We start from the raw sequence: 16,171 nt of genomic DNA, 5'->3' as shown, positions 1-16,171 counted from the left end.
TCCTAAATTGACCCTTTTCTCACAAATTTAGGTTCAATTATATTAGTAATGAAGAGGCACCATTAATGACAGATGAAAACATTAACAAAAATATTTTATGTATATGTTAAGAAAATAACTTGTCAGGTTTTATTTTTCTAAGGAATTATTCTATTGTGCAAGGATGCTTGACTACATTATCCTTAATATCATCAATACAAATTGAGATTTTATAGATTTTTAATTTCTTTCTCTTTAATAAAAACAATATTACTGCTGAATGATCATCAGGTTCAATTTTAAAACCATCATTTATTTTCAGTCAGGTAATCATTAATTTTTATAAAGATATGAAATGTCTCAAAATCATTTGAAATAATTGAAAGTGTCAAAGGTTGTAGAGCTGTGTCTAAAAGAATAAATAGCTTTCCCATAGACATGAAACCATTTTAAGAGCACTTTAGGATGAGAGAAAGAATGGAGAAAGGCACAGAAGTAGGAAAGTGCATAGCATAATAAAGAAATAGCAAATAGCTCTTCTTCGGCGCTGCCTACGGAGGAGGCAGCCATCTCCCACCGGCATCATGGCTGCCCTCAGACCCTTGGTGAAGCCTAAAACTGTAAAAAAGAGGACCAAGAAGTTCATCCGGCACCAGTCCGACCGCTATGTCAAGATTAAGCGCAACTGGCGCAAGCCCAGAGGCATTGACAACAGGGTTCGGAGAAGATTCAAGGGCCAGATCTTGATGCCCAACATTGGTTACGGGAGCAACAAGAAAACCAAGCACATGCTGCCCAGTGGCCTCCGCAAGTTCCTGGTCCACAACGTCAAAGAGCTGGAAGTGCTGCTTATGTGCTACAAGTCGTATTGTGCAGAGATTGCTCACAACGTTTCCTCCAAGAATCGCAAAGCCATTGTAGAAAGAGCAGCCAGCTGGCCATCAGAGTCACCAATCCCAACGCCAGGCTGCGCAGCGAAGAAAATGAGTAGATGGCCCATTTGCGAGTTTTATTTGTCCTAAATAAAACCATAAATGAAAAAAAAAAGAAATAGCAAATAATCCAGTATGGTTTGGATGCCAGCCACATGGAGGCATATAAAAGGAAAAGTGGAAAGGCACAAATGAGTGCAGAGATGCATTTAAGGATCTCATTATATCTATAGATTAGCTCTCATTGAGGTATTCTCTTTCAAAATGGAGGGAAGGCGAAGGACCAGTTGCTGCTAATAGTCCAGTTGAGCTGTTAGAAAATGAGAAATCCACACACTGAGTTGCATTCACAGGCAGCAACTTTTTAAGATATGTAACAATTGGATTAGCCTTCTTGATGCATAAAACAAAAAAAAACCCCTAATTGCCATGGAGTTATTTACACTTACAGGACAGAGTAGAATTGCTCCCCTGTGGGTTTCTGACCCTGAGTCTTCCCGGGAGTAGGAAGCCCCTTCTTCCTCTGGCGCAGTGGCTCCAAACTGCCGACCTTGTCATTAGCAGCCCCACACCTTCTCCACTATACTGCCAGGGTGATATCGGCTTGCCCAAATTATTTTCTTAAGAAGGAAAATAAGAAGATAAGGCCAGCAATAAAATTTTGGTGGCAAGCACACCCTAAGGACAATTTAAAGGATGATCCTGATTCTCACAAGCTCCACTACAAGAAGATACCATCAAATTTTGCTTATACAAACACACATACACTCGCATTCACCCTTCTCTTTTGCTAACATTGGAAAATCTCACAGCCATGAATTGATCACGTCTTCTCTATAGGGCATTTGAGACACAGTACGTTTTCAAAGGGTTTGGAGAGATTGCAAAGATGCACAATGCTGAGAGTAGTGCACACAGCTGGAATTCCCAGTTAGAGGAGTACTGTGAATTTAAAAATAAATGATAAAGAATTTCATAACCATCTGCATTATAGCTGTACATTTCAAAAGTCTAATGTACAAGATATATAAAATATAGGTCCAGACATGACCTCAATAGAAATTAAACCAGGGTTATATGTTATCATGTTGAGATTTTCAGTTTAGGCCTTTTTTCAAATACATAGAGGGAATTATCAAGTTTAAATTTTGACCAGCAATGTACACTAATACTTATATCTATATTTTATAATTTGGGGTAATGAAGGGGTGAGGAAAATGACAGCAAAATATCAGGGATAAAAAAGGCAGAAATATCCCCTAGATCACAATCTATACACTGCCATTTCAAATCAAAACCCCCATCAAGAACCTACTTTTGAGAAGTGTAAACAAGAGGAGCTAAGGTAGACAATAGTGTGTCAAACTGGTAAACTCTGCATATAGTAAATTAATGGAGTTAGGGCAATTAATTTCTTTCTAACTATAGTTTTCTGAAATAAGTTGATATCATATGATTGTGGTGGAACTGAGATTTAACCTGAAAACAAACAAACAAAACAACCCCAGCATAAAAGGGGACTGTCTTCAAGTAAAGGTGCAAATCACCAAGGTCAACGCATTGGATGAGAGTAAGCAGTTCCCAAAATGGGTCAAGTGAGACTATCTGTGAAATAACTTCTATAAGTGGGACTCAGAAAGCCACTCCTTTGAGGCCTATGACTGCAGGGGAAAAGAAGCCTCAGATGAAGCAACAGATGTGGTACACCTGGTAAGGAGGGTCTGTTGACGGCATAATGAGGTGGATTACTGAATGCAGGTGAGAATTAGGAATCCTTCTGGAGTTAGAAAACCTCAAGTTATCCAGATGTGTCATCATATGAAAGTGAAAGTCCTTGTACAAGTTCTGGGGCCGATATTGAGATGAAAAAAATAGTGTTCCTTTTCCTTACACTGTATTCCCCTTTCCTAGAGCTACTCAGACTACATGGCTCAGTCCTCACCTGGAGCCTTGTCATGTGGGACTTTCAGTCCACTGTTAGCATGGTCATGTCTTTTTGTGTACAATGTGATTCTATTACTTGCACATGTCAAAACTGTCAATGTGGAGCCTTGCTGTACAAACTGTACAGACACAGCAGGGCTATTCATCCCCTTATTTGTGCTTTTTCCCTGACTAGATTCTCAATGAAAAAAACTATGACAGTGTTTTCACCAGTTTTAGCACACAAATTTATTAACAATATATTAATCACGTCTCAAATGAATGCACTCATGACCATATAAAATGCACATATATAGTTTACTCAAGACAAATGGGTTCATTATCAAATTATGTTGAAAAACTACTAAAATATCTCAATATATATCTGGCAATAAAATTTTATAGCAAAATAAAATCAACAGATGTTATCACTCTTGAGATCACTTGGAATGTCAAATAAAATTGACACTGTCCATCAACACAGATAACATGCATATTGAATTTATAATCTAACGCATATTGGTTTCATATTTCAAAACCAAAAGTTCTTCAGAGGTTTGGGATATCGTATGATTCTTCAAAGTTTGAGTATTAATTGTGCAATTTTATCTCTCACCTCAGTATCATTGTGCTCTGCTAAGTCGTGGAGTTTCTGAGAAAGCTCTTTTGCTTCATGAAATATGGAAATAAGTTCATCCTTAGAGAACTGTTCCTTGGTAAAGAGTTTTACTCCCCGTTTGAACTGGTAATTTGTATTCTCAAATGTCTCAATGATAGCAAGAATAATGAACTTTGACTCATACTTATTGAAAAGTGCAACCAAAGATGACAGTACTTCAGCACTGATCAATTCTCTGATATTGACTTGATTTTTAGATAAATAAGAAAACACTTTTAAAATAAAAATTTTCGTCATAGCATTTCCGTTGTTCAACAAGTAAAAGGATATCTGGAATGTACTTGATGATTATATTGTGATCTGGAAATTTCAAACTCAGGTTCACTAACACTTTTAGTCCAGAAAGCTGCACAATGGAATTCAAAGGATAAGAGATTATATCCTTGCAAATTTGATTTACATATGAAGCTCTCATTTGCGATACTTCAGAAGACTCAGAAATGTCATCTGCTATATTTAGAGTTCTAGGATGTTCTTTAACATTAGGATTAGTGATCAAGTTTTCTACCATAACATTAATACCTATATCATGAATTATGTCTTGGGTAAATGGATAAGCAGGACTGACACCCATTACCATTGTAGCAATCTCATGAATGAAAGGATCCTCAGTTAACTTCAGTAAAGCAACGAGTCTTTCAAACTCTCTAGGCTCCAAACTAATGCTGTAAGCTTTGCAGCGGCAGTTCTTTGGATTGGGCCCATATTTTTCCCCATACCTAATCTGATGTTTTATTTCAGCTAAGGGCTGGAAGTAAGGCCCACTATAGGGTGATATCTTGGTCAGAAGCTTTATCCCCAGAGGAGTTTCTGTCAAGGTTTCAATTAGGGTCCAATTCCCTTCTGGAGGCAAGAATAGCTCTCTGACATCGATTGGGACTAAGACACTATATCTGGCCCTTAACCATGTTGCTGCTGCCTTTTGCCTTATAGTAAGTTCCCTTTGGGGTATGAGCTCAGGCTTGTCGTTGATCTTTGGCGGGGGATTATAAACTTGAGGAGGGGTCTCTTCTTCAGACCAGAACCAGGACTCTGTACTAGATTCTTTTTCAGTCCATAACCAGGAACAGACATTTTCTTCATCCTTGTCATTGGATTTGACTCTAATGTTAGCTTTGTTACCAGCCTCTTCCCTTATCTGGGGTCTGGACTCAATACTGGTCATGTCAGCAGCTTTCACACATGAACTAATATTGACCTCATTTCCAGCATCAGTCTTGACTTTAGATTGAGTAGTGGCACCGTTACTGGAGCCAGGCATGGCCTGTGACTTTATCTGGGGCACTACTCTGGGTCGTGTCACTGTTTTTCTATCAGTCTCAGGTATGACATTGGTCTTAGTCATATCTTTCATTTTGCTCACTTCCCTTGTCATAGCCACAGCCTCAGTTTGTGTGCTTCTCTGTGTCTTGGACACTGCTCCATCCCCAACCTTGGCCTGAGTCACTGATTCTGTTTTGAGTTTTGCCACAGCCACTGTTTTGGCCTGGATCATAGCCTTGGCTCTGGTTTGGGAATGGCCCTGGAATCCAGCCCGTCTTCTAGTTCTTGCTCTGGCCCTGGAGCCAGCCATGGTTGAAATAAAAGACAAGACCAAGTTATGTTATCTCACCCCAGTCTCAGCATTGACTGGAGATCAATCCCAGGTTGGTCTTTTCTTTTTTTTTGATTGTTTGATTAGGGGTTCATACAACTCTTACCACAATCCATACATACATCAATCGTGTAAAGCACTTTTATACATTCATTGCCCTCATTATTCTCAAAACATTTGCTCTCCACTTAAGTCCCTGGCATCAGGTCCTCGTTTTGCCCCTCCCTCCCCGGTTCCCCATCCCTCATGAACCCTTGATAATGTATAAATTATTGTTTTCTCATATCTTGACCTGTCTGATGTCTCCCTTCACCCACTATTCTGTTGTCTGTCCCCCAAGGAGGAGGTCACATGTAGATCCTTGTAATCATTTCCCCCTTTCCAACTCACCCTCCCTCTACCCTCACAGTACCCAGGTTGGTGTTTTCATACAAAGTTTAGTGGTCCTTCAACTCCTTTCCAAACAATTGGCTCTGCCAATGATATAGACAATGTGCAGAGGAAGCTCACTCAGGGTAGGGAATGATGGCTGTTTCCCTACGTGCAGCCCTGTGGAGGATGGTCCTCTTCGGCCACTTCAAGGTCACCAGATCAGCCAATGAAGGTAGACCTAGAGGTTGAGGAAGGAAATAGGGCTTTTGGGGTTTTTTTTGGGTTTTTTTTTTATAGAATATTCTGTGTAGTGTAGATTAGCACAGAGAGATGACAGAAGGTGGAGATTCAGTTCTAGGTGGAAGAGGTAGATAATTAGGACACTCTCCCTTGCCTCTCATGTCACTAACTCTCCATTCATCCAGGTGATACCCAAATCCTTTCTGAACACCAAGAAGAAATAGGGAGGATGGAAATGAGAGAGTTTGAGGAATTTCTAGGTTGGATCTTAACCCCTGTTTGACCCAATCAAGGAGCTCTGGTGGTGCTGTTGGGTAAGCAGTTGGATCGGCTGCTCCATGGGCAAAAGATGAGACTTTCTGATCCTGTAAAGATTTAAAGCCCTGCAAACCTTATATATTGGTAGCTGTGAGTTGGAATTGACTCAATAGAATTGGGTTTGGTTTTAGTTGGGACCCAATCAGAGCTCTACCATTCCATCCTATAGGTCTACTTAGACAGTGGCCACATTCCTACCTACCTGTATTGATCTGGAGTAAGGTTGTTCTCCTTTCCTTGTTGCTAGTAGCGACAAGTACTGAAGTAGACCTATAGGCAGACCTAGGGACAAACAAGAGAAAATGGTAGATAAAATGTGTCTTCCCATATAACGCTTGGCCGGCTTCAGAATTGCTCTTCCTCCTCCCTATCACCCACCATTCCCTTTTCAAGGAGAGCTTTAGTATTACCCTAATTAAGAATTGGGCTAGAGTAAACCATGAGAGAAGATAAACCATATGAAGTGTAGGGGAGGTAGGTCTTAGCATTCAGTACCCAAAAGCTTACCAAAATTTCCATCTAAAATAAGGAGAGAGCCCAACAAGGGTATTGGAAAGTTGGTAAAATGAAAGAGAAAGAATTGTCTTATCTTAATCACTTTCTGTTCCTCTACACTCACACCTACACTCATTCTGTTCTTCTACACTCACAACCTATAGGACAATGCTTTCTTCTTTATTTCCCAGCTTCAAGCCAGGTTGTTTTGTATAAACCTTCACAACAACGAGCGTTCCAAAAAACCTAGGAAAAAGGTTTACACACAGAAAGGTACACAACTGGAGACACAGAATACAGTGAGTCCATGGTCGAGAGCCTGGCATCTAGGATACAGAGCCTCTTTGAATAGAGGTCTATCATTTTCTACCTTCTTTACTACCCTCAGAGACAAGGCCAGTGGTTCCAATCCAAGAATCACTCTAAGGGAGAAAGATATACAAACATAAACATCCTTTTCTCTCAAGATCATGGTAAAGTTAGGAGAGATAGAATGCCAAGACACATCACAGAATTAGGCAGGGAAAACCGTGAAAAGTACTATTTCCAAATTTCATCTAGATTTCTAGGTTTCCGCTCTCTTCCATTTTACCATTTCCTGCAGCATAGTGGCCGTGAGGGAAGGGCATATTTGAAAGTTGAAGAGTTAGGAGTTCCTCTAGACCCCCTAGACAGAGCTGTGTATTAGGCATTAGGCTGATAACCAAAACTTTGGTTGGTGTGGATTGGCTGCACTGCAGTCATATGGTCTCAGAAATCCTATATAGTATCTATCACATGTTGGCATCAAATCGATGGTAGTAGATTTGGTCTTTGTAATATTTTATTTTTCCCCCTAAAACCCTAGGCTCTTGTTTCATCCCTCTACCACCTCCATCCCTCAAGGGGCACCCAAACATTGCCTACGGAACAAAAACTGAGACAGTTTCCTTCTCCACCAATACATTGAGATCTGCTGCCCCCTACAGATCATTACTGAAATAGGAGTTACAACAGTTAGATTTAGGAACAGACCTACACACATAAATGCGTGCATTCACACGCAAAGACCAACCGAAAGGGCAGTGAGAAGAGACTGTAACTGGTCAAATGAGTAACCAGAACGTGAGACCCTTTTAGAATACAGGTCCTTGATTATAAAATATTTATAAACTCGTTTTACAGCCTCGCCCTGTAGGGCTTCCCAACACTGAATACCAACATCAACAATCCCCTTCCTTACAGAATCCATTATTTCTAGAAGCTAGAAGCCGCCACTACACCTCTTTCCCTAGTGGAAGGAAAACATGGTCGAAAGTGGGGTGAATGTTTGGAAATCAAGAGAACAAGAAGCAGATCATTCTTAATTTCTCGTTGTGTCACTCTGTGAACGCCATCGCTCTCTCCCCCTCTCTTCTCCCTCCCTCAAGAGCAGGTCGAGTTTCCGGAGGAGTTCCTTTCCGTAGTAATCAGGACCTACACCTCTAGATGCCCCCTTTCGTACTGACCTGCTCTGCTTGGATCAGAGGTAGTTTTCTGATTTCCTGGCCTCAAAGGGTGCCATGCCCTACAGAATGAGGACCAGGCAGTCAGACAAAACGACAAGAGACAATGGCGACGAAAGTGTTTGGGGGGTTGGGGGATGGCTCTGCACCTAGGGGATAGGTGGAGATAGCTGCTTCATCAGACTAAGGTCTGTAATTAATAAATAATTGGTACTCCCCCTTTCCCGCCCCAAGGGCACCTCAGGTACCCTCACATAGCGACTAATTAACATCTACCTTTTCCTCCATCGGTTTGCCACGTCCCAACACCAAAATCAGCAGCCAAGCAGCTGGAATGTAGTAGACGGTCTGGACATTCAAAGGAGGCGGAGTGATATCTAGCTTTGCATGGCCCCACCTCTTCCTCTGTGTACTCTGGTTGTTTCTGGTCCTGGAACAGACAAGTGCAGGATCCAGTTATAGAGAAAGAAGCTTTGAACTAAGAGGAGCAAATTAATGCAACAGTGTTTTATTACTGGTGCGCTCATATAGGAGCTACTCTCACTAAGCTTACTTGTATGTATGTGTGTGTGTGTATATATAATATATATATATATTTTTATATATGTATGTATATATATATAAATTATATATATATGTGTGTATATATACTTTTTTCGGGAGTTCCAGGCGGTGTCGCCAGTAAATCAGCTTTGACCTGACAAGGAGGAAGGAAACCAAAGCCTTATATGCACATACCCACTTACCGAAATGAACGCGTTGGAGAAGGACAGAGGTAGTAAAATAGTCAAGAATGAGGCTACCCTATATGAGAAGCCCCATTAAACCACATCCTCAAAGTAGATTATAGCGGCTCTCCTTGACTCCTTTACTCTCAACTCTACCTACACCCTGCTTAACGAATGGATATTCCCTTCTTCAATGAATGCATACAGTTGCTGATTTACCCTGCCCAGTAGTAAGAGGAGAAGAGTGTTAGTAAAAAACAGATTTTAAATTCCAGGAAGACAGAACTCCCTTTTAAGTCTGAAAACTAAAAAAAAAATTTACTGAATGAAATTAGAGTTGGCCTTAACAAATGGAATGGCATCCTGTGTCCAAGGATTGAAAGACCTGATATTATTGAGATTTTATTACTACTCAGAGTGAATGAACTACAGAGTCCATGGAACTACTATCAAAATTCCAATTATCTTCTTTGCAGAAATGGAAAAGCTAATCCTCAAATTCATAGGGAATTGCAAGGGAATCTAAATAGTTAAAACAATATTGAAAGAAAAATCAAAAATAAAATAAGAAAAATTGAGTATTTCTATTTCTAGATTTTAAAACTTCCCACAAAGCTACAATAACCAAAATAATGTGTACTAAAATAGGGATAGATATAAAGACCTATTGAATAGAATTGAGAGTCAATAACTCTTATATTTATACCTAATTTATTTTCAAGACAGTTGCCACAAACATTGAATGCATAAAGGCTAATCTTTTTAACAAATGTTTCTGGGACAACTGGATATTCACATGCAAAAGAATGACCTTGAGTCCCTAACTCACATAATATAAAAATAACTCGAGGACTCAAAGACAGGCTAAAACAAAATTTCTTAGAAGAAAATATGGAGGAAATGGTCACAACTTTGAATTCAGCAGGAGCTTCTTAGATAGAACACCAAAATCACTAGTTCAAAAGGAAAATCAGATAACTTCGACTTCATCAAAATAAAAAGCTTTTTGCATTAAGAGGCATTACCATGGAAGTGAAAAGATAACTTAGAAAATAGAAGAAAATAGTTGGAAAACGTATATCAGATAAAGGTTTAATATGCAGACTCAAACCAACCAAACCCACTGTCATTAAGCTGTTCTGTAAAGCACAGTAAAACTGCTCCTTGGGATTTCTGAGACTGTAAATCTTTATGGGAACAGACAGTCATCTTTCTCCCATGGAATCACTTGTGGGTTTGAATTTACAGTCTTGAAGTTAATAGCCCAACACTTAACCCACTATGCCACGAGGGCAAAATATATGTAAAGAACTCTTAATGCTCAACAAAAGACTAATAAGCTAATTAAAAATAGATACAGGACTTGAATAGACATTTTCCCAAAGACAAAAAATAAGTAACCCAAAAGTACACAAAAAGATATCATTATTAATCAAGGAAAAATTAATATCAATATCATTATTAATCAAGGAAAAATTAAAACCATAATGGGATACAAATTCACATCGAATAGTCACAATATATAACTTTAAATAAAGAAAATAGTGTGGCCATGGATGTTTCTGGTGGGAATGTAAAATGGTGAATCTAATATGGAAATCAATTTTTCAGTTTCTCAAAAGTTAAACATGGAATTAACCATATGACTAAATAATTTCACTCCTAAGTATTAACTCATGGCAATTGAAAAATACACTCAAACATTTGTACATAAAAGTTATACCAGATTAGCCCTCAAACCTAAACAGTGGTCTGAGGGGCTTAAAGAAAAAAGGAGGAAAGTGAAACTGATGTGGACTTGGAGTCTTGTGACAAACAAGTTCACTTCAAACAATAACACACACACACAATACTACATACGATCCACATTAAAGGGATATTTGGACACCTGAAAAAAAAAGTTATACCAGAACTACCATGATCTGAATTCTATCTTGCAGGACTGGATAGAGCAGAGGTTGTACACTGGTGCATATGAGGGCTGGAGGCACAGGGAATCCAGGGTGGATGATACCTTCAGGACCAAGGGTGTGAGGGGCGATACTGGGAGAGTAGAGGGTGAGTGGGTTGGAAAGGGGGAACCGATTACAAGGATCTACATGTGACCTCCTCCCTGGGAGATGGACAACAGAGAAGGGGGTGAAGGTAGACTCCGGATAGGGCAAGATATGACAAAATAACAATCTATAAATTATCAGGGGCTCCTGAGGGCGGGGGGAGCGTGGAGGAAGGGGAAAAAAAAGAGGACCTGATGCAAAGGGCTTAAATGGAGAGCAAATGCTTTGAAAATGATTAGGCCAAAGAATGTACGGATGTGCTTTATACAATTCATGTATGTATATGTATGAATTGTGATAAGAGTTGTATGAGCCCCTAATAAAATGTTTAAAAAAAGTTATATCACCACTATTGACAGAGACCTGTGGGAAAATCCCATTATCCTTTAATTCCAATTTTCCATTAATTTTTGAACCCCCCCTTTACATTATTACAAGTGAAAGAATCCAGAAATAAAACGTCACTTTTTGTATGACTTAATTCATATAAAATATCCAGAACAGGTATAGACGTAAGAGCAGATTGAGTGCCAGGACCTTAGAGAAAGGGCAAATGGGAATCATTATTGAACTGGTACAGGTTTTATTTTTAGCTGATGAAAGTACTTTACCACTAGACACTCTTGTTTGTTGCATAACATTGTGAATATCCCATATGCCATTGATGTGTTCACATTAAACTGGTTAATTTTATGTTATGCAAATTTCACCTAAATTGAGCAAGTAGACTTCACAAAGAAACTACAAAAACATAAAGAATAATAGATGAGTATTGTAAACATGCTTATGCCAGTGAATTTTAAAATTAAATGGATATTTTAAAAATCATCTGCATGTGGCCAAATGGTCAACAATTACTGTAAAATAAAGATGAGAATGTGAGGAGACAAGTAAATTATAGTATTAGTAACTAAACAACCCAAAAGGAAATAATGGGAATGTTCACACAATGTAAAGAATGTAAATGAACAGTTTGAGTCCAAATTCTTTTTTTTATTTACATTTTATTAGGGGCTCATACAACTCTTATCACAATCCATACATAAACATATACATACATCAATTGTATAAAGCACATCCGTACATGCTTTGCCCTAATCATTTTCTTTCTTTTTTTCTAATCTTTTTATTGGGGCTCATAAGGCTCTTATCACAATCTGTACATACATCACATGAGCAAAGCACCCTTATACATTCGTTGCACTCGTCACTCTCATAATTCACCTTCCACTTGGGTTCCTGGAATCAGCTCGTTTTCCCTTTTTTTCCCCCCATCCCCCTCCCTCCCCGATCCCACCCCTGGTCCCTTGATAGTTTATAAATAATTATTATATCTTATCTTACACTCCCTGGCGTCTCCCCTCACCCACCTCCCCCTTGACAATGAGTCCAAATTCTTGAATGTGAATTTAAATAACTGTTAAAACCTCACTCAGAGCACACTAAAATATATTTTTAAACAAATGAATGCAAACCTGCATTTGCATTATGATTTCACTTATACAACAATATGTGGGAATATACATTGATATGTGCATATATAACATTGAGCTGGTTGAAGTGATGCCAGTAAATGGATATACAAAGTTAGATGTTCAGAAACAAAGTATGAGAATATCCATTGTGCACAGTTTCAGAAATAACTCTGGAAAACATACACTTTGACATGGGACATGGGTATATGCTAAAGAAGGTTTCAGGGTTAGCATTTGTCATAGAGGGTGGACCCAAAGAGAATTGAGCGAACTGGCAGGACAGTAGTTGACTGGAAAGTCATAGTGTCTGGACTGGCTAGGAAAGGGGTCAAGGACAGGAAAGACCACTTCCTAAAACAGAGGAAGTAACTGGGTGGTGGGATGGATGCTATGATTCCCACCCACAAGAGTACTAAGAGAACCAAGAGCACCTGAATTGAGCCAGTCATTGACATTGTTCATGAACTGCTGAGATAATTTCCATTCCTATCAATGTACCAGAAAGGTGCATACTGTGGTTTCTGTTCTCTAGGTGACAAGAAAGAGAGGTACAACCCTGTGGAGGCAGAGTGAGGCAGCCCACATTGAGTTTACCACAACCTGACCAGGTGCAAATTGTTGAGCCTGTGAACTGGTGCATGTTGTTGCTGACTTTATGGATGGGCTATCCGGATTTGACATTTCTTATGGATGCAGACTTCACAAGGTTCCAACTGGAATGAAGACTCCTCATGTCGAAAAACATGATTGTCTTCTCAGAGCGCTGGGTTGATGTAAGTGGGTAGTATATCAATTTGGATACTCAAAATTGGGGGTGAAAGGCATGGAGTGGTTTGCTTACAAACTTTCACAGGTGGGGGAACTTATTCACAGGATTATAGGATTAAGGTGCAGGTGTAACTTAATTTCAATTGCAAAGCCAGGTTGGCAAGGAGTGGATTGAGGTAGCTAGCTTATTGTGTCAATCTGACCAACAAATACTTGTGGGGTTAGTTGAAGGGTGGAGGGATTAATGGGTTAATGTTGGACTTGTGGGCATCGGCAGCACTGGGTTGGGATGTTTTCTTGATGTGCACTTAACCTTTACATAAAACTCTCTCTTATACATGAGTTTCTGTGTATTTGTTTCTCTAAAGTACCCAGACTGACACAGGAGGAAGGTTGGAAGGAAATGGGAAGCTAATAACACTGAGGCTAGGAAGGAAGAAAATGTTCTAGAATGGACTGCAATGATGATTGTGCAACTCTTTTAATATGACTGTACTACTGAAGAGTGAGTTATGTAAATTATCTCAAGAGAAAGATTTTTAAAAACTCACTGCCATCCAGTTAATTTTGACTAATAGTATCCATTCTGGAAAGAGTAGCACTGCCCTTGTGGGTTTCTAAGACTATAAATCTGTACAGAAGTAGAAATCTTCATCGCCCCCACTCCCTTGGAAGAAGCTAGTGGTTTCAAACTGTTGACTTTATGCTTAGCAGCTTAACTATAACCCACTACTCCACTAGGGTTCCTGAGTCTGTACTCACAGTGATCCAACCTTGTGTTCCTTGAACCATTATTCTGCACATATTCTAGATGTTTGTATCTGTACATTTTAGAAAACTCTTTAGGAATATAGCACACCTCTTCCTGTGTTTCCATTTATACACCACCCTTTGACATTCACTAGAACATAAGTCTAGTCATAGATCTAAAAGCAATACTGATTGATGAAGTTGTTTACTGGGAAAATTTAGCAATGTCTTATCAGGCATCTGCCATAGCCTTGGGTGCTTTATCAGCAGCCACAGTTGGGGCAATCTCCTCAAATATGGATGGAAGAAATAATGGTTCTACTGATAATGAGTTAGTAGGCAAAGGGGGAGTATTTGCTTCAAATGTGAGAAGGGATAGTACTATTGTCCAAAGGGATTCAGTGGAATTTAGTGGCCCAATGTCCATCTTCCTGATTATCTGTTCATATATTCCAATGCCAAATTCCAGGGTCCCATTTTTCCCAATCAATGACTCAGTTTAATATCAGATACCATCTTATATCAGGAATCCTGTTGGTGTTGTACTTCAGTTGCTTTTATGATACGACTCTGGATTTTATTTCTGGCAATATCATCTCTGTTACTACAGGACATAAGGCACAAATGGAAAACAAGATGTCATGTGAGCTGTGCTTCCAAAACCTTGAACTCTTCTTTTTCTTCACTTCTCTGTCTGTTGTAGGTCTTCTTCTCTTAGGTGCCATCAAGTTAGTTCCAAACCATAGTGACTTTAGGAAGCTGGCCTATTGCTCTGGCTCACAGTCTCATAGTCTCAACATTTCTCCAGTGCTCTGTGTCATGATCCTTGCCTCAGACTTTGGTCTCAGCCTGACTCCTTTGCACTGTTCCACGATCTCCTTGCTGCAGCTTCTGGTGCCTCTGGTCTGGGCCTCCATGACTTTCAGACAGAAACCTCAAATGTCTTCTGGTGGTTCTTCGTATAGTCTTGAGATTTTTCTCTGTGCTTCTGAGGTGGCTCTTCTACATAGAGGAATGGCTTTGGTGGATGTATGATTTTTGCCTTTCAGTAGGCCGTATTCCCAAGGAAATGAAAGGTGCAACTTGATTCACATCCTTTCCTAAGGTTGATCCCTTTTGATCCTACTTTAATACTGTCTTTTAGCATAGCACAGGACTTCCTGATAAAGAAGATTATAGCCACAGGTATTGAGTCCAGAATTTATAGTGCATCACATAAGGGATTATGGCTAGAAAGGACATATTAATTGACTATATATCAAATAGCAATTAATTAGGTTCCCTGTACTGCTCTTTCTGACAAAATTGCTGAAAAATAGCAAACACACAATCTCATAAGCCTCAATTCTCACCAACACTTCATCAATTAATGGTGATATTTTGGGTATTCACATATTATTTAAAATGTGAGCTCAGACTGGCTATTATGTAAAGAGTGACTCCAATTTTGTTCTTCCATGCAGTGCCTCCATCAGTGCCTCCATGATTAGACCTTGGGCTCTGACCAATACTGAACAATCCTAGCTCCCTCATGCTAGGTCATGAAATTTAGACCAGTCAACCCGCTCTCATTTTTCCTTTTTCCCCTGGAAACCAAGTCCACAGATGTCAGTGGCCAAATTCAACCCATCTCTTTATTGATGCATTTCTCCCACTTTCACTCAACACGTAGATTTAGGTGGTCATCTAGCAAGCATTTCAGCCTGCTCTCAGGCTTCCTTTAACATTCAGTCCCAGAGAGGAGTTTTCTTCATGGTTCCAGACTTTTTCCAGCTTCTGACAAAGACTACTGGTTCCTGAGTACTCCAAAGCACTGGGTGGGGTATATCTTCTCAGAGATTTCTTTGCAGGTATGTCCTAAACCCATCTAAAGATAAAATGTTAATGATTGAAAGCAAGTGGGCTTACAAACTCTCTATTTTCATACTTCCCGTACTTTCCCCAGAAAACAACCAAGTAAACAGTGTGGTTTTATCTGACCTTTGGATTGACAAAAAAGAAAAACTACCATGAGGAAGAGATAAAACAAACATCTACTCTCTATTTTATGATTTGTTTCTCTGGTACCCCACTCTCGGTACCATATGTGTTAGTCTGGGTATTACAGAGAAATAAATCCACAGAAACTCATGTATAAGAGAGAGAGTTTTATATAAAGGTTAAGTGCACATCAAGAAAACATCCCAACCCAGTGCTGCTGAAGCCCACAAGTCCAACATTAACCCATTAAACCATATGTCCAACACCAATCCACAAAGTCCTCCTCCATCTCCCAAATCAGACGCAATGACGCCAACTGCAGGAGGAAAGCCGAGTCAGTGAATTTGTAAACATCTCAGCACTGACAGGGATCTCCACACGGGTGCTCCAGCACCCA

The 16,171-nt window shown here is 39.5% G+C and overlaps 1 protein-coding gene and 1 pseudogene across 1 annotated transcript; one reads left to right on the top strand and one right to left on the bottom strand.

Moving 5' to 3' along the window:
• The first annotated feature begins 528 nt into the window (after positions 1–528).
• Positions 529–970, top strand: LOC142434285 (large ribosomal subunit protein eL32-like; annotated as a pseudogene).
• Positions 971–3,411: 2,441 nt separating this feature from the next.
• Positions 3,412–5,086, bottom strand: ARMCX5 (armadillo repeat containing X-linked 5). Its single transcript, XM_075538430.1, is given in 2 exon segments — positions 3,412–3,771; positions 3,773–5,086. Coding segments are annotated over 2 exon segments (1,674 nt in total).
• Between the last annotated feature and the right edge of the window lie 11,085 nt (positions 5,087–16,171).

This window comes from Tenrec ecaudatus, chromosome X (assembly GCF_050624435.1).
Source record: "Tenrec ecaudatus isolate mTenEca1 chromosome X, mTenEca1.hap1, whole genome shotgun sequence".
Taxonomy (NCBI): Eukaryota; Metazoa; Chordata; class Mammalia; order Afrosoricida; family Tenrecidae; genus Tenrec; species Tenrec ecaudatus.
Note: the sequence above shows the minus strand (reverse complement) of the source record. Positions and strands in the feature narration are given on the sequence as shown.